The sequence below is a fragment of the Fundulus heteroclitus genome, chromosome 5 (genome assembly GCF_011125445.2).
Source record: "Fundulus heteroclitus isolate FHET01 chromosome 5, MU-UCD_Fhet_4.1, whole genome shotgun sequence".
NCBI lineage: Eukaryota > Metazoa > Chordata > Actinopteri > Cyprinodontiformes > Fundulidae > Fundulus > Fundulus heteroclitus.
The window spans coordinates 19653629-19672818 of NC_046365.1; the positions used below are offsets into that span (position 1 = coordinate 19653629).

At 41.8% G+C, this 19190-nt stretch overlaps 1 protein-coding gene across 3 annotated transcripts in view; it reads right to left on the reverse strand.

The window, feature by feature from the left end:
- The window catches only part of card14 (caspase recruitment domain family, member 14), a 21247-nt gene continuing 2057 nt past the window's right edge, over positions 1-19190 (reverse strand). The window contains exons 2-21 of one of the 3 annotated variants that reach the window (XM_036137124.1): positions 17975-18285; positions 16136-16273; positions 15720-16045; positions 13093-13203; positions 12879-12998; positions 12618-12743; positions 11323-11472; positions 11104-11226; positions 10033-10133; positions 9495-9550; positions 9232-9289; positions 8027-8243; positions 7825-7951; positions 5229-5469; positions 5072-5135; positions 4874-4994; positions 4590-4754; positions 2445-2563; positions 2005-2120; positions 1-1419 (exon numbers count right to left, since the gene is read on the reverse strand). In XM_036137124.1, the coding sequence (XP_035993017.1) occupies positions 1212-1419; positions 2005-2120; positions 2445-2563; positions 4590-4754; positions 4874-4994; positions 5072-5135; positions 5229-5469; positions 7825-7951; positions 8027-8243; positions 9232-9289; positions 9495-9550; positions 10033-10133; positions 11104-11226; positions 11323-11472; positions 12618-12743; positions 12879-12998; positions 13093-13203; positions 15720-16045; positions 16136-16273; positions 17975-18188 (2901 nt within the window). In that variant the 5' untranslated portion in view covers positions 18189-18285 and the 3' untranslated portion in view covers positions 1-1211. Of the gene's footprint in view, positions 1420-2004; positions 2121-2444; positions 2564-4589; positions 4755-4873; positions 4995-5071; positions 5136-5228; positions 5470-7824; positions 7952-8026; positions 8244-9231; positions 9293-9494; positions 9551-10032; positions 10134-11103; positions 11227-11322; positions 11473-12617; positions 12744-12878; positions 12999-13092; positions 13204-15719; positions 16046-16135; positions 18286-19190 lie in introns of those variants that run through there. The other 2 variants (XM_036137123.1, XM_036137125.1) reach the window with 2 other exon arrangements.

Consider the following 19190-nt stretch of genomic DNA (forward strand, 5'->3'; position numbering starts at 1 on the left):
GTGCGGACAGATATTATTAGGCATGTGAATGGTTGATCAATCTCCATAAAAAGGCCTTCATTCATCTCTTTAGACTTTATTTGTGCTAAGGATAAATGCTTAAGTTCAGAATAAAATAAATAAGGAAGCATAAATGTCTAAATCAAACAAACCTTGACAAAACTGGAGAAATCTTAGAGTCTAGCCTAAAGGATCTAATGGTCAACATGCGTTCTTTCAAAAATGTACTGCAGATAGTGAGACATTATCCGTCCATTTCAAAATTTCAGAGAAAGTTAAAGTTAAATATTTTTATTGGCAAAATTGGAGCACACTTAATGTGCATGGAGATCTGACGGGCTAAGAAAATGTAGAAGGAAAACAAAAACATTGAAGAGAAGCACTTGTCACACAGGGTGGCTGCAGATTAGAGGGAAGGTTGCACACGGACAAATATGCTCGAGCTCGGTAGAGGTTGCTGAGAGACCGAAGATAAAAAGCAAGCTGGTTTTTTTATGCAGAGTGACAGCATCAGCGTCAGACATAAGCAGGAAAAAAAAAAAAAACCTGTGTCACATTTCCTGATGAGACAAAGAAAGGGGCAAACGGCAGCTACGAGGAAGTAGGATCTCCGAGTTCAGAGAGTTCAGGCTGGAGCCGCACGTATACAATGCGTCCGATGAGTACAACGTAACAAACCCGTTGGTGTGGTCATGACATGCAGTCCTAGAGAAATGAAACCTGCAGGGGTATCAGTGATACCTTTTTCATTTATAACAACAACCCTTTATTCCATAAATTACACAAAACATTCGAAAAACCAAAATGCCCTCCGGATAACATTTAAATAAAACAGTAGTAGTCAGACGTAGTGGTTTAAACAAGATCTGCACCAGATGCAGTCCCTCATAGCAAGAACTGGCCTACAACCTAATATGGAGATATTATTAGTATTATTATTATTATTATTATTATTATACAGTTAAGATAATTAATTTACACATGCTTGTTATAAACAAATACCTAAAATAGAGGGTAATAATATTCAGTTTAGACAATATTTCTAGGTACCCCACTGAGATCTTATACACTTAAGTATCATAGATACATACTCATGTTTACAAAAACATTTCTTGTAAAGCTTACTCATTACATATACATGTATATATGTATATATATATATATATTATTATTATTATAAAAGCACGGCCTGTATTTTCCTCCTTTTAGCTTCACCACAGGTCAGGCTCCACCCAGACGATCTTCCTCTGCTCCTCCCAGATGACAGTGCGGAGGCTGGTCAGCAGCGAGGTTTGGTCACACCAGGAGCCCGGAGCCATGCTGTGATACAGACACGGCAGCTTGTCCAGCAGCGGCTCCTCGCTCTTCGCACATGCCAGCAGCTGTTCCTCCGTCTGATTGTTACGCTGCAGCTTTGACCTGCCAAACGAAAAGAAAAAAGGAGCAGTGACGTTTCACCACGTGATTTCATTTCACCGGAGTAACTCGCTGCAGTGTTTGAGGGAAATGTGACAGTTCCAGTGCTGTAGAAATACTCAGTTGTCTATGAGAGGAAAGGGTGTTTCATTTTAAGAACCTTAAGATCGTCCCAGACTTTCAACAATATCACGCACTACACATGCTCAAAGAGCGCCTGTCATTGCTTAAAAAGGCCGAGTTTTCGGCGGAGGCCGCTTTTAGACACAAGCATGACAGCATCAACAGTAACCGATGAGTCGGCTGATTATAAAATTTACCAGAAATGTGTCACCTCTCACCGCTCTCTAAAACCTCCTTCCTTTGCCCTACTTTTATCCTTCAGTAAGTTCAGTAACTTAGACGTTAGTAACAGTTATTTTAAGCTTAGTATAATGTTGTGTGCAGCTTCCATCCACTTCCACTTAATCAGGCATGTTTGTCTATCACATAAAATGTCATTAAGGAAGTCTGCGAAACATTCAACGGGTGTCAGAGTTTAAAAAATGTGAACTCCAGGGCCTCTGAGGGGAAGACAGACAAACACACCTGAGTTTGCGTGCGTTGCGTGCAGACAGGCCAATGAAGATGATGATTGGGAAGATCTCGGAGCGGTGCAGCCGGCGCACACAGTCCAGGCCCAGAGGCAGCACACAGTGAAGGCCCTGAGAGAACAGGGGGAAGACAAGACATGCTTGTTGAACCAGCAGGATTGTCTCATCAATTGCAGTCAATTGATAGAGGACTGGCTCTTTGTGCCGGTTTGTTTGGTAGTTTTAGTCTGAATGCAAGTGAAACCGTAACATTTCAACAAGGCGGAGATTTCCTTACGTAGACATACCGAAATGACTCAACCTTAACGGAATGAGGCAAAGAGATACTTAGATATGTGTGACTGTTTGATGTTTCTGCTAAAAGACTGGACTTAATTCCACAGCTTTTATCTCACAGCTTTAAATAGACATGCTAAAAACAAGCATTTTTCTGACCTTTTTCATGACTTTCTCAACGCCCTGAAGGGTGAAGCACTGGTTTTCGCCAGGCTCAACCTCCTCCAGAATCTCGGATCTCTGGAGCCGAGCAGCGTGCTCGCTGGAGGTCAGAACCTCTGGAGGAGAAGGGACAGAACAAGTACAGCAGGGAGGAGATGAGAGGGAAGGACTGCACACATAAAAGCAACATGTCGGTTATCCTGAGCACTAATCATTTAACTTTCTAATGCACATCCCGTGGTTTCCCACAAATGTTCTTCTTTTTGTTGTAATGATCAAACTTCCTCCCCCAACGATCAACAAATATTTAATTAACCCCGCTGCAGGGAACACTGGCACACATTTACTATTTATAGCTGCTGTGATTTTTTTTTTTTTTTTTAATATAAATATTTACCGACTGAGTTTGTTTCCTTCCTGGATTACGGCCACAGACAAAACCATAAGAGAGAGACGTACTCCTGTCCAGTAAGGGGCCAGGTTGTTTACAGAGCAAGTCAGACACACCTTCATTTCAGGGTTTTAAATCGGAAGCAGGGGAAGTGATGACTCTGTAATCCCAGCCATAAAGCTTGTTGTGTCTACAGAACATAACGTGTTGCAAATAGATTCGTGCCCCGTAAACGTTTTCCGATATTGTCACGTCACACCCACAAACCTCACTGTATTTTACTGGGATTTTATGAAACAGACCAACACAAAGTTGGTCTGTGAAGTGGAAAGAAAGGGATGCAAGCCTTTACTCGGCTATCCCTAAATGAAAGTTGATGCAACTAATCGCCTTCAGAAGCCATCTAAGTGGTAATTTAGTTGTAGCATGATATCGGCTTTCTTGTTTCAGTGAACAAACAGCATCACGAAAACCAGTCATCATAGCAAACATTCTTGGGATGAAGTTGTGGCGAGATTTGAAGCGGGTCTTTGCTATAAAACAACGTCCTGCGCTTCGCACACCTCAAAACGCACTGTTCAAACTATCACGAAAAAACGGAAAGTGTACTGCACAAGTACAAACCTGCCAAGCCTAAACTGACGGTGGGCTAGAGGACCCTGGCTACTCTGGAGGAGCTGCAGAGATCCACAGCTCAGGTGGGAGAATCTATTAAAAGGAGAACGACGAGTTGTGCTCTCCCTAAATCTGGCTGGGTGGGAAGGCAAAAGGAAATCTGTTGCTGAAAAGCCGTCATGTCTTTCAACTTTGCCACAAGCCATGCAGGGGACACAGCGAGCATGTGTAAGAAGATGCTCTGGTCAGCTGAGATGAAAGCGGAACTTCTCTGCAAACGTGAAAAACGCAAAGCCTGGAGGAAACTACTTTAATTACTGTTAATCACCCTGAACACACCGAGCTCACAGAGTGGTGGCAGCATGGTGCTGTGGGGATGGCTTTCCTCAACAGGAACGACGGGGAAGCTAGGGAGTGATGATGAGAAGATGGAGGGAGCCAGATAAATAAACCTGTTAGATGCGGCAGAAGGGTTTAGACTGAGACAGAGGTTCACCTCCCAGCAGGACAGCACTGAGCCTGAGCTGTTTTACAAGGCACGGGATTACCAAGGGGTGGTCCTGTTTCTGTTGAATTTGCATGTTATATAAGCCATTACAAGGCCTTTGTTTGCCAATTGTATAAAGCTTGGTACTCCACATTACTCCAGACTTTTTGAATTGAGAAATCTTCCTGGAGAGGAAGCGAAACGTCTTCAAACTACGGAAAACAAGTCCAGTTGCTTTGTTTTTTACCTTTTTTTGGAATGACCATGACCTGGATGACTGAGAATCTTCACCAGCATTTTACAAGCCAGAATGAGCAAATATTTGTAGATGAGCGAAGCTGGTAAAAAAAACGACCTGCTGCTTTTTCCTAAGGATGGTTCTACAAAGTATTTTCCTGGGAGACCTGATGATGTTGTTTCCTTCTACTTTGCAGTTACTACACTACCTTGTGTTGGTATATCTCACAAAATAACATTAAAACACAATGAGGTTTATGACTGTAAAAATGACTAAATGTGGGGGACAAAAAAAAATCAACTAATATAAATGTTTTTATGTGTTAAAGTTTTAAAGTGTTACAACGAGCTTCCCGATGAGCGTATTGATAATGACGAGAACGTCAGCCGGCAGCGCTGCGTCGTTTCTTACCGGGCACACAGAGCTGAAAGCCCTGCCAATTGGCCAGCTTACTGTCCAGCATGCGTCCCAGTATTGTGGGCAGCAGCAGGACGGGCCTGCAGACTGGTGGGAAATGAGGAGTCACCAGGGTGTAGGGCATGAGGGTCACGCAGCTTTTGGATGGAGACGGAGGACCTTCAGAGGAGAAAGGACAGAGGCAAAAACGTCTAGCAGCAACTGAACACTGCAGCTACAGAGTAGCGTTAAGGGTGTGGATTTTACCCTCCAGGTTGTGCAGCTGTAGCTTACTGTACCTGACTCTGTGCTTTTGCTGTTCTCCTCCTCCACGCTGAGCCACAGAGGATTCCTTCCCTGGCGCCCTGTGCTGACAATCCTCACCGCTTTCTGTTCACTCGGGGTGTCCACTCGTCTAACCTGCAGTGAGGACAGTTTGTCAGCAATAACTTATAACACTGATAACTTGATTGGTCAGGTTTTTCTTGCTTTTATACCTTCCGAAACTTCTTTGTCTGAAAGCTCATATCTTCAATAGTTTGAATCAAAAGCCTCTGTGCCCTGTGACACAGAAAAAGAATCTGTTAGGACTTCCTAAGTTTCATCATCTCAACCTCTTATGATCGACAACAAGGCTCGCAGCAGAGTACCGACCTGTAATAATTGGGCACAGCTCCGCTCTGCAGGTCCAGCAGCTGACACGGGTGAACCTGGCTCGCGTGCCACTGATCCTCAGCGCCTGCTGGTCGCGTGTTTGTTACATGCAGGATATCGTTGCACGACACGGCCAAGGTCCCGCTGGCACCAGCACTAAGGGATAAGTTGACCCGAATGTAGAAGGAGTCCCCTGACGCCGTGTTGCTGTTCTGCAGCTGCTGCAGCAGCGCCTCGTAGTCTGTGCAGGAAGATAACGAAACTAAATTCACTGCGGCGTCAGGTGGACTTCTTTGCTACGCAGCCACCGTCTGCTCATGATGGAGATGATGAATCTGTATGAATTCAGTGTTTTCAGACAGCGGTCCACGCTGCTTCTTTAAATGTATAGCTGGATCCGGTTACGCTGGAAGACACACCAGATTGCCAAAAGTATTCGGTCGCATGGTTTCGCAAACACTTAAACTTTGGTGACATCCAGAACCTATTCCATAGGGTTAAATGTAAGATTTCTGACCACCCTTTGCAGCTATGACAGCTTGAACTGATTCGGAAAGGCTTTCTATAAGGTGTAAGAGTCTGTTCCTTCTTCCAGAAGGGGAATTGTGTGTGTGCAGTCTCTGCTTGCATTCATTTCAAACGTGTTCTGTTGGATCAAACTTGCTGTTTCATGTGTCTATGGACTTTGCTTTATCCATAGGTGCACAGTCATGCTTGAACAGGAAGGGGCAGAGTTCCTTTCACTGGAAAGAAGGGCTTTAAACAAACATTACCCTACACCATAATCCCCTCTGCACCAAACTTCACACTTGACGCAATGCAGTCGGCCGAGTATCGTTCTCCTGGCCACACCCAGACTCGGCCATTGCATTATCAGACACAGACATGACGTGTCACTCCGGGAAACGTAACTGCTCTACAGCAGAGTCCAGTGGCGCCATGCTTTACACCACTGCATCCTACTCTTTGTATTGTCATTACATCACTAGTGACGTAAGACTTGGACATATCTTCTCGACCATGGATACCCATGGATGCTCTTGAGTCAATCTGAAGGTGACATGAAGTTTGGAGGATTGTAGCGATTGGCTCGGCAGAAAGTTGGTGAGCTCTGCATCCGCTGAGCCCGCTCTGTGGATTTACGCTGACTACCACTTCTTGGCTGGGGCTACTGTCAGTCCTAATGACTTCCACTTTGTTATAATACCACAAGCAGACAACTGTGAAACCCTTAGCAGCAAATATATGACAAGTCTGGTCTTAGTGGGCAGGTGGCATCCTATCATGGTACCAAGCCGACTTCATTGTGCCCCTGAAAGTGACCCATTCTTACACAAATATTAATAAAAGCAATCTGTGTGCCTAGGTGCTTGATTTTTATACACCCTTGTATAAATGGAGTTGATTGGAAGATCTGAGGCCAATCTTTAGGATGGATAAGTTCCAACACGTTACCCCTTGACATTTGTTCTGCAGAGTCTTTTAAATACCTCCTGAAAACTCGTTTTTCAAATTGTTTCGCATTTAATTTGAGTCAAGTTTGAGAATATCGGCTCAATCAGTTGAGACGTTGCATAATGTAGCTTTCTCTTCTTCTGTTTGTATTGTAATTGTTGGTGTTTATGGTGATTTTCAAACCATATTTGTGTTTGTTTGCATCGCACTTGTCTGCGGTGCAATGCAAAGCACTTTTCAGGTGAAGCACTTTAGTCAGCTTGGTGTTATGTTAAATGTGCTACATAAATAAAATTGACTTTGCCATTTCTGGCATATCCTGTTAGAGGAGTTCCCAAAGTTCATCAGCAGCTGAACCTAGTGCATTGACTCCTTGTGGCCTGAAATAAGCCTATTCATTTATGAAAAATCTGAAAAATACAGGAAAAAAAAAGCTGACAGAAAATACAAATGCTCACAATTGTGCATGCATTCACAATGAAACTAAAAGACTGGAAGGAATGTAGATGGATTACATGCCTGTCTGCCCTTTCATTAATTTAAGCAATGATGGTGTCGCTAAGGTCTGAAATGGTAAGTAGTCAGCAGCAGACTTTACCTTTAGGTTAAATTGGGAGTCTTTCCACCCAAGGATAGACTTTGGTCCCAATTCTAAACAGTGAATGCATTCACGTGTAGTGATAAAGATCATTACGCCGGATATTAGCTGTGTTCATATAAAAAAATATTTTTCTTAATTTAAAAGAAGTTACAAAAAATGTATAGGAACTTGGATTTTTAACAAAGAGGTGAAGGGAATACCACTCCAACATTATATGCTGGATATTTTGTTTATTAATCCATGGTTTCCTCTTTGATTCTGTCCAACAGATACTTGTTTCATGTACATACTTGAATGAGAAACCTTTGGCAAAACTGGCAAACAATGAGATCCAGAAGCAATATTCTGACAATATTTCTCCGTGTCAGGAGACATAAAATGAGCCGTAATCTCATTTCAAAAGCTCCAGAAAAATCAGCTTCCTGACGGCTTCACATCAGCAGGAACCATCATTGCTTACTGTCTCTGAAAAGGAAAACGGCTGATGTGCAGTGGCGCTGCTCTGGCCTGTGTTGGTCTTTTCCATGCTGCAGGACATACCTTTTTGCCTGGGGCGGAGGGACAGGTGACAGAAGCCTGTGACCTGGCTGAGAGCCCAAGTAGCTTCTTCTAAGGTGGAGTCCTCCAACACCATCTTCAGAGCCCTGTTGTTTTGCTCATACCTGACCTGCACAACAACAATATGATAAGGAACACCTTCATTACAAACAAATTCATCTCCTTTTTTTCTCAGTACGCTCACCTCCACAATCTGAGCCCCAGGGCTGATGCCAACAGAATGGGCGGTGCTGCCTTCGGTCACCTGGTGCACAAACACCCCGGACTTATTTCCTCCTACGACTGTGAGCTCGCTGAGCAGCGCCTCGCATTGGAGGGAGATGCTGAGAACGCGGCCGTTGACGCGGATCGCTTTTGGACGAGAGCGCACCAGGAAGGGAGGGGCTGAGGTTTTTGAGAGGCTGAGGAGAAGAGAGAAAACGGGGATTGATTTCTGGTGTTTCCACTTTTTTTTTTTTTTAAACATACATCGTTTCAAAACCAAATCAATTCTGAAACGACTACATCACCCTAAATAGCTTTTTAATGAGACTTAGCACAGAAATGACAAAGTAGCAGCTTTGACAAAAGCTACAGTTTATTTTTTTTTAAATGCATCCTACTCGTTGATTTAGACTGTCTTTGTTTATAACATTTGTTCAAAGTGGTTTACAGGCCTGTTTGTTTTGGTTTTTTTTTTTAACTTAGGAGCTATTGCTTACTAACCTGACGAGCCAGATGAATTTTGTTCCGCTTAGCTCCGCCTAGCTTCACTCACGTCCATCAGGGACATCTTCCATAGAGAGTGATTTCTCCAACCAATTTTATTGTCTAGCCAATCAGGACGCAGGGCTGGAGTTTAATAGATGTGACGTAGTGGAGAAGCGACCGTGAGACTGTTTTGATTTAGACAATGGCGGCTCGCATCGAGGAAGCAAGCGTTAACATTGATGCTGCTATTTCTTCCGTGTTGTCCAATCTACCTAATATTGTTTCATTAAAAGAACATCAGAGAACGCCTCTGAAGGCTTTTGTTGGCTGTTCTGTTTTGTTTTTTCCAGCGTCGCTCTCATCAGCGTCACAGGTTAGCTTCGGTGTGAGTGGTTGAAATAGCACGTCGATAAAGATGACAGACAAGTGGCTTATCCAATCATATGCAAGGATTTTTGATAAGGCCCAACCTTCTGAAACGCCAATCCTATGGATCTGTCCCAGATGGATGAGTGGAGCTAGGCGAAGCAAAATTTATTTGGCTAGGGTCAGACTAATTGCTTACACTTTATCCCCTTTATCATTAATCATGTCACCGCTCACCAGCCTTCTTCTTCAGGTAACACTACTAGCAAACTCAGGCTGTACTGAATAACGGCAACATTTCTTTTTTTTTTTTTTATTCAGAGGACCCCTCACCCGACAGATTTGGAGTCACGAGAAGAGGAAGGTCTGGGTGTCTGCTCGTCTTCACTCCCTGCTGAACAAAAGAGAGGTTTGTAAGATGAACTGGCATCGGGGCTGTTTCCCCGCCAATGATATGCCAGAGTTAATGTATCACTTTTCACTTCTGGGAACGGTTTGGCTTTAAACAATAAGTAATGAAGGTTCTTTGACTCAACAGCAACCGATCAACCACTAAAAATAGCTCACTGTATGAATGTTTTTTTGTCTCTACATACCATCAGAAAGGAAGACAAAATCCTCTAGTAGAGGGTCAGTTTCTGCTGTCTCCAGACTACGTGAGGAAAAAAAAAAAGAACAAGCATGAACATTGGAGATATGTGTACACGCAAAAGTCGTGGAAGGCTTAGAGGCCTTCCATGACTCACTGAAAATGAATTATGCAATGACAAAGGTAAAGTTGGCAAATGTTTTGACACTGAACATTCCCTTAGGCTACAGGAACTAAAACTAAAAAGAAGAATAATAGAAAGGGGTTTCAAGTAGCACAGATTGCTCAACAGCTCTTGCTTACTTCTACGACTGTACGTAATGTATCTCACATTCCTATGAATTAATGATCCACCTGAAACTCGTGTTAAAACAGCAGAAGAAAAAGGCAGAGCAGAGAAAAGTTTAAATCGGCCTTTTCCTGGTCTGTAAAATGACTCCACCACCAGCACCAAACTCATCGGTTCGAACGAACGTTTGGTATGTGTCAACGAAAAAAAAAAAAAGAAACGACGCAACACACACCGTTTAAGTTCACAAACACACCTGCTGTCTGCATACAAAACTTCCTGTCTTCGACGTAAAGACTCTGGACTGGGCGGCTCGACGGCTTTGGATCGGACGCTGGTGGGCCCGGCATTTTCTGTCTAAAGGAAAAAATAAAGACGACATGAATAAATAAAATATACTTATTTTAACAGGTTCTGTTGGAGTTTTGCATCATCGTGTGGTTTAGGTCATTCAAGAGCATTTAGCCCCTCTTACTTTGTTCTCCGTAAGAAATTCATTACCACGTAAAGTACTTAGGTAGATGACTTCAAAAGCTGAACACAGCTGACAAGTCAGGCAGGAAGTTGAAGAGAAGTTTAAAGCAGAGGTTAGGTTATAAAACCACAGCTCAAGCTTCAAAGATATGCACTGTTCAAAAAACAGGACGAGCAACTGGAAAGAAAAATAAACAAACCAACATGGCCTTTCAGTTGAACAGTCAGGGCAGGCAAAGAAGGCATTAGAGGCAGCCCAGAGGACTGAGGTAACTCTGGAGTAGCTGCAGAGATCCACCGCTCAGGTGGGCAGAACAGCTGAGTTGTGTCCACATACAAAACATAACGTACGGCAGAAAAGTAGCACTGCACAACACCTTGAACGTGATCTCCCAACAATAAAACGTGGTGGCAGCAGCATTGTGCCACTGGATGCTTTTCCTCAGAAGGGACAGGAAAGCTGGTCAGACTTATGGGGTATATTGATGGAGCTATGTGCTTAGCCAATCAAGCAAACCGTGTTAGAATCTAATTAAGACTCCGATCTGACAGAGCTTCAGCTATTTTGCAAGACAGAATGCGCAAAAACTCTCCAGATGTGCTAAGCTGGTGGAGACAAACCCCAAAAGTATTCACACACAGAGGCTGCACTGCACACTTTTCAGAATATATTTGTGAAAAAAAGAAATAAATAGAGAAGCATTTATTATTTTCCGTGTACTTCACAGTTACAAGCTACCTTGTGTGCATCTATACAATAAAGTGGCAATAAGCGTGAGAACGTTTAAGGAGGACAAAGTTTTGAAAAGCACCGTAAACTATTAGAGCATTTCCGCCTCACACAGCTACATACTTCTGACGAGCAGGAACTCTGAGACACGGGGTTAAGGGCATCCATGCGGCGAAGTCTCCGTCGAACTGACGGCGGACATTCTTCGGAGCTGGAGGTTGGGCTCTCCCAGCTGATCTCCTTCAACTTCAGTGCCAACCCAAAGACATAAATAAAGTTACTTCTGTATTCTCTTGTGCTTGTGTGAACGGTTTGTGGCAATTTGTGAGTTGAAAACCATACATGAGATCTCTGCCGCTGGATTCTAGGGCTGCGTTTGGCCTGAAGCGTGAAGACGGCCTCCTGGAGCTCCACCAGCTGACTCCTCAATGCGTCCTTCTCAGCCAGGATGCGGGCGATCATGGCCTGGGCATCGTCTCTCGACTGGTAGGCCTAGACACCGGGGAAGAAGTCAAATCAATCAAAAGCGGCTCAGCTGATAAGGAATGGCATGCAGACGCCTCACTGACTCAGGTCTGCTGGATTCCTGACTCATCTAGAGAATGCAACACCTTGATGATCACCATGGAAAAACTGGTCATGCGCCACCTACACCTTGAAAAGCAGATGGCTGCTTTGGAGTTTGTTCAAACGAATATATAACACTGCAGATGCTGGCTTCCTTCGAGTTAATCAAAACGCAGGTTGGTGTTAAAGTTGTGTCACACTTCATTATTTCACCATTTTCTTTTGAGCACAGTAATGATACATGATGGAAATGCGGAATCAAAAAAGTGATTCACCTAAAACTGTATAGTAGGATTAGGAATGACTGATGATTTCTGAGCTATTTAAGATGCAAACTCATTGTAGGGCAAATGTTCGGCATATATTTAAACTGTGTACACAATGTGATACTTTTTTATAATATCAATACAGTAGCTATGATCATTATTCTTAAGTGATGGATAAATATATAGTTTAAGAACAAGTGATGGTGTTTTTTGGGGATAACAGGCTTTTTAAACCCAGGATAGAAAAGCAATGGTTTACTCAACAAGAAGACCGTCCAGAAAGAACAAGCAGTAAATAACACTCAGGCGCTGTCAAAGAATACAAAAGGCTGATAGAGTTTCAGTAGGCAGCTTGATGACACGTCACAGTTTCAAAGGTGAAGGGCAGATTGTATATCTACATTTTCTTTGTGCAGAGTTAAAGTGTTATAAATAGCAGCCAAAATACCTCATAGGAGGAAAATGTGCAAAAAGGCATGCTTTTCATGCAAATTAACACACATACTTCTGTTTTTCAGAGGACATCCTAACTCGTGTTTCTCATACAGAAAGAGTAAAAAAAAAAAAATCTACTAAAACACGCAAAAAATCTCTCAAAAAACAAAACAAAAAAAAAAACAAGTTAATTGCTAATAATACATTAATTAAGGAAGCAATGAAAAACATCACAATGGTAGTTCAGTCCTAGCTGAACATTTCAGGTAAAATATTAGGCTTGTAAACACAGTGTAGATATATAATGGTAGGCTTGTGTGTGTGTGTGTGTGTGTGTGTGTGGGGGGGGGGGGGGTGGTAGCTACCTACCTGATCCCTCTCTACCTGGAGTTCCTTCATCTGGCTCTGGACCACGGTGCTCTTCTGCTGGTGCATTTTACAGTCCAGGGAAAGCTGCTGCACCTGAAGGCTCAGAGCCTGTGTTTGATCCAAGAGCTAAAAGGAAAAGATTTAATTACATTAAAAACATGGAAAATCTGAAACGGTCACTTTCGTTTGTAAATGTTTTTACAAACTGACATGCTCTTTCCTGATCGTTAATTATAGCAGACCACAAGCGAGCACACATACCCCCTTTTTGTCTCTGAGCAGCTTTTCGTTCTCTTCTCTGTAGGTTCTTAGGTGCTCTGCAAGCTCCACCTGACTGTCAATTGCCTCTGCCAGGTCCTGTTCCAGGATGTCCTTATGAGTCTGACAGGTAAGAGCAGACGAGACAAAAGTGTGTCTGAAGTTCATTTGAGAAAACTGACACTACTCAATGACCCTGATGACAACGGTTGCTGACCTCCTCCTGCAGCTGTGGGGTCTGAGAATTAGAAACACTTCGGAGGGAACGCTGTTTGTGGAACTCATTCTCCATCTGAATGCTCTGGAGCTCCGTCTGCAGCTGATATACCTACAATCACAGAAGACACGCAAATGCTAATATTAATAATCAACTATTGGGATCTAATTTTGGATCCAAAGGTGTTGTCTTTTTTTTGTAGCTTGACAGAAATGTCATGAAGTTCAACATCTGAATTTGCATTTCTTAGGAAAGACCCGATGTTCGGGTATTTGATTCAACAGCAGATGGAAACCAAGGATTTTTGCTGAGTTTTAATCGACTTTATTCTTCTGGAGAGCTTTCAGTTAAATTTTACTCTTGTGACGCAGAACGATAAAATTTTTTTATTAAATCTTGAAGTCACATAAGATCAGTACGGATAAGTTTCCCTTCCACTAGGTGGGCCTCTAGAAAGTTTTGAAAGGGGTGATCGGTCAGAGGACACAAGAAATCTTTGGGCAGCACATCACAACCAAAAGGCTTGACAGAATATCAGAATTTCTCTTTAGGCGTGCTGCTATGCCGTCAGATTACAAAATAAATGTATATTCCTTTTTTGATCTTTTTAAATCAAATTGCTAGTGTGTCGATGTTTTCTCATACAACAAAAACGAGTTGATTGGATATATTACCTTTTCTACATCCTATTTATAAAATAACAGTTCAAGAGACTTGTGAACACTGACTGTAGAAGCATTACTATTAAGTCAATTAAATATTTAAATTGAACAGTTAAACCTAGAAACAGAAATCAATCAGTAAGTTTTTGTTTTTAGAACACTTTTCATACACAACAAGGGCAAAGAAGTGAGGAAATAAATACAATAAATACATAAAAAAACGTTTGCATTTCATCCAAAGCTGGTTGTTTTTCACTCTTAGATTAATGCAAAATAAACATTTCAGCCACGAGACTGTATACAGTTATCCGGTCAACCACCTACCCATCCCCCTTGGCAGCTATTTCAAAATGCTTGTTGAATGAGACATAATGTGCTATTGTGCAAGCTGAATAGATTTGTGGTAGTCCTGATTAAGTTGTTGTTGCGATGTACTTAGGTCAAATAAAGAAAAAGAAAAAAAAGCGCTGCTTCTTTTTTTAACCGCTGCATGTGAGACTTGTGAGACTAATGGGTTCTGGAGAACGATCGCTGATTCACCACACCTCCTTCAACCCACCTTTCTAATCTGCAGTTCACCTACAGATCCCTGCAACTGTTCCATCTTTGAAACACAGCTGCATAACCAGCTCCGGCTGTTTTAATAACACACTGCAGACACATTGGTGACATAATATTTAATCCAAAAACTTGGACGAGTACCAGTTACATAAGCTCTTGGTTTTATGGTTGGTTTGTTGTTGAAACTAAGATGAATGGTTTCTGCTTTTATGTGGAAACATTTCTTTCTGTAATGGTAGTAATAGTCATAGTAGCAGTGACTGCTTATAGAGCTTCTGATGCCTTTGGTCACAAATTAGACGGTGGGGTTTCCTGGTATAGATGAAAAACAAACAGTTAATTTCTCATAGTCATATTTCCTTATTGGGATATGAAAAAAAAAGAATGCAAAGTACTCATAGAGCATTATTAACTCATTTCCTTTTAAAGTAAACCATTTAACAGCTGAAGAGACATTACTAAGAACATTAAGAAACAAGAGAAACCATGTTTGGTTTTGAACTTTTGTCTTTTGATGTAAGGCAATCCAGACAGATTTGAAAATACAAATAAACAATAATAGAAAAAACATATATGATATTTACTTTTCCTCACATTTTTTTTGTCTTCAAATTTTACAAATGGATTTTTTTATATCATGCCATTTGAGGTTGCACATCTGTAGTGGTGTTAGGAATCAGTCAAGGATATTTTTTAATGGTCTGACTGATTCTACACTGGCGTCATGGATCTTACTTTAACAGCCTGCACTGTATTGTGCTAGTAACCAGTGCATCCTCATCTGCTCGCCATGACACGCTGAATGCACCCTTTGGATGGTCATTTCTAAACCAGAGAAGAACAATTCTCACAATGCCTTTGGTGCAAAGATATTATTAGCAATCATGCCATTTCATTGTTTTAAGATATAACATAGGAATATATTGTGCAAAATCTAATAACTTTCTCTGAACGTTTCCCCCAAAACTGCTCTTCCTCTTAAATTGGAAAACCTTTGAACTACAATCGGTTTTTAGCAACTCCCTTTTGGCTTGCACCTTAACGGTCTTAGAAGAAACATGTTATTGTTTAACTGGATAGGAATGCACATGGAATTCAAGCTTGTACAGTTCATACTTCCTTATAGTCTTCCTTTTTTACTTAAAGTATTTTCCATTTGATATTGTTTCTATTTGCAGCAAGCTGTACTTTGACTGGCGAAACAAGATATTTAATATCTGTATGGGTCTTACCTGGTAAAATTAGGAGGACTTTGAAAAATAAAAATAAATAATTTTTAGATCTCTGACACAATAACCTAAAGGGAATTTTGAAAATAATTTTCTGTTTTGATAGGTGAATATTTATACATTAGCTTGTTTGTTCATCCTGAAGCACATGGTGAAATCTTCAGCAACAACTCACCTGCAGGTTCAGGTTGTGCAGCCGCCCGTTTATAGCCAATTTCTCCTCGATAGCTGCGGTGTAGCGGATGTACAAATCACACTTCTCGTCCTTCAGCTTGGTGACTTCCCGTTGCAGAGAGCTCAGGTGTCTCTGCAAACGTTCGTTTTCGGTCTGAAGGTGTCTGGACTTCTCTTCCTGCTCTATCAGCTGTCCGACCTCCGACTCCAGGGAGGAGCAGCGTGCGCTCATCCTGCCGGCCTCGTTGCGGGCCTCCTGCAACTCCGTCTGCATCCCTGTTACTGCTCGGATGAGGTACTCAGTCAGCTCTGAGTACTTAATCAGGCCTGTGAGGAGGAAAATGCAGTTCAGGTAAGCTGGACGAGGAAAAAAAAGACAGTCTCTGTAAATGTAGGAAGATTTTTTAAGGCACTAACCACTGAATCTCGAGGGCTCTGTGCTGGGCTTGCGTCCCGTAACTTGGGTGTAGAGAGCTGGGTAATGGATCATCAGGCCCTCTAGCAGAGCTATAGCTCCATTTCTTCCCTGGGACCTCAGCAGATCCAACATGTAGCCTAATAGGAGACATTATTTTACTCTTTCTACTCCAGTTTAAGCTTTAGGACACACAACTATAAATCCATCCTAATAAAGGTGAAAGGAAAACTAGGTTATATTTGTGGAGGACACAATAGAAGCTTATTTCGGACAGATGTTTTCAACTAGCATACACATTTTTTTTAAATCTGAAGTTTATGTTTTGGCTTTGCACACCTTAATCAGTCAAAGTGTAATACTCAGGAACGTCTCAGATTTAACCAGAGCTCAAGAACTGGCTTTCTGCAGTTCACTTAAAGGTTTCCTTGTAGACAACAGGTCTGGCTAAATAACCTCTTATTATGAGCAGGTGGCATCCTGCAATCTCCAAAACAGTCAAGAATTATTAACCTTGTAGATTTTTAAGCCCAACGACGCTGTCTGTATGCCTGTCCGTTCATATCAAAGGCTTTAAAAGCAATTACTGTAAATCAGCTTTCAGAAAGCTTTTAAATAATCCATGACTAGTCATAACGCTAAATATCTCATGCCGTGCTAAACCTTGAATGTCAGACTGACTTTTTATTCACTGGAATGATTACGTTTGTAGCTTTGTATGCTGAAACAATAACAATAAGACAGCTGATCAGTTGTTTTATTGACTGCCTAACCGGACATGCAGTGCTGTGAAAAAAATGCCGGGGCTTTTATTTCTTCTGTTTTTGCTGTGTTTTGAGCCACATAAATGTTTCAGATCATCAGATCATAGACAAATAACTATTTCATTTAATAAGGCAAAAAGCTATCTAAGAAAATCTGGCCTTATGTGAAATAGTAATCTCTCCCTTGGTAGGGTTAGGGTTTAGTTTAAAAAATTTTAAATAAAAAGCTGAGTTCATTTTCACAAGCCACATTCCAGCCTGGATACCATGAGACCCATAAAATCAAGGAACCATTTAAATTTCAAAGCCATTTTCAAGTATTAGGGACTTGACAGTAAACCACAGTAAAAGCCATTATCCACAAACACAGAAAACATGGAACAGCGGTGAACCTTCCCCTAATTTGCCAGGCACCCAAAACTACTCCCATCTCCTCCAGGTCAGGAAACACCCAGACCATCAAAAGCGTTCAGTGTTCATGTGTAAACAATAAAGAAAAAAGAACTAAGCACAAATGCTATCCATGGGAGAGCTCTGAGGTGAAAACCACCTGATCAAATTAACCACAATTAAAATATCAAAAATACCTTCAATGTTTCTGAATAACAGCAATTCTGCAAAAACGAGTTGTATAAAATTCCTTCAAAATGATCTAAAAAACCCAGAACCAGTTATTGCAAATGCGTGGGGTGGCACAACCAGTTATTAGGTTTGGAACAGTTCTGACACAGGGCCAGGTTGGTGGAAATAATAAAACAAATAAAAAATAAAAACATAATTTGAAAATGATTTTTTGCATTTACTAAGTTCATCTTTCTAGGACAAAAATACATTTTTGATGATCTGAAATGTTGAAATATAGAAAATATAGAAAAACTGAAAAAAAGGAGGGAAATACATTTTCACTGCTCTATCACATTAACCCAGGTCCACCTCTGATTGGCTGAAAGAAGAGGACAAATCTGAATCCACATTTTCACAGTTACAAACTACAGACGCCTCTGGTAATTCAGCCTCTTGGACTGCTTTAAATAATCAAAATCTAAAACAGAAAAAAATCTAGTCAGGGAAGCTTACTTGTTCTCATGCAGCGATTAGTCAGGTTGTGACAGGAAAGGATCTCGTCTTCGTCCACCTCTGAGAGAACCTTGACCTGCCTCAGATACGGGAGCAAGATGCACGGTCGGACCCCCAAGGAGATCCGGTGGCGGTTGTCATTGATCAGCTCCCAAAGTTCCTCCTCGCCCATCTCCTTCAGGTTTGGACCCTCTGGAGCGACCTCCCCCGCCATCCTTAGTGTGTGTGTTCGCTAATGCGTACACACAGCTGGAGCAGGAGAGCTGATACCCAACACACGCGTGCGCACCCTTCGACAGCAGATCAACAGACTGAGGGAAGGAGCCGGATAAAGTATGATAAAAAAAGGCAGGGTAGTTTCCACGCCCTGGTGTTTATTTCAGGCACGCATCTGTGGGCGTGTTGAAAAACCTGTGTGACAACCTTTGTGATGCAGCTCAGCTAGGGGCTGGCACAATCATCTGACCATGAAAAACAGAGACCCGGGTTGTCATATTTTAGTCACACTTCTAAAAACAATCAGTCAAACAAAGCGTTACCCATGACAAACTTTCATTCACACTCCTGGACGCTGTTTAGTTTTAAAAGGCAAATTAGGTGGGTTGTCAAATAATAATACACATCTGCCATACTGAATAAGTTGTGACATTTATTTTTCTATAAATACTTTTTGGAATAAGACATTAGAGGACATGGGAGTTCACCTTAATAATTCCTAATCACAGCTAGACAAACACACATCCTGCGCCACAGACAGGAGCAAACACGGAGAGGGTCAGTGCAAAGTCCTCTTCCACAGAAGGAAATAATATTACCGGGACAAAGTGTTTTTCTTAGCCAAACACGTGTGGACTTACTGTGTCGTAGTGCAGGATGTATATAAATTGAAGCGTCTCTGGAGGCTTTGGAGGATGTGTGTTATCAGTCAGTTCATATGAAGTGAGCAAGTGTCGCAAAAGCTTTCTAGAAGCATCGCTTTAAATTGTACACTTGAATTACCTCCAGAACTTACGCACGGACAAAGACATCTATTGTTTGAAAGACAGCGAACTGGTTTTAATAAAAAAAAAAAAAAAAGGTCAGTTCAAAAGAAAACTGTGTGAATCTTCAAGTGGGCGTATCTACGGTCGGGCTGTTTTCAAAGTTCATGAACCAAGACTAATTCTCTTTTCTTATTTCCTGCAGACCACAGATTATTTTCCTGTCTAAATCACGT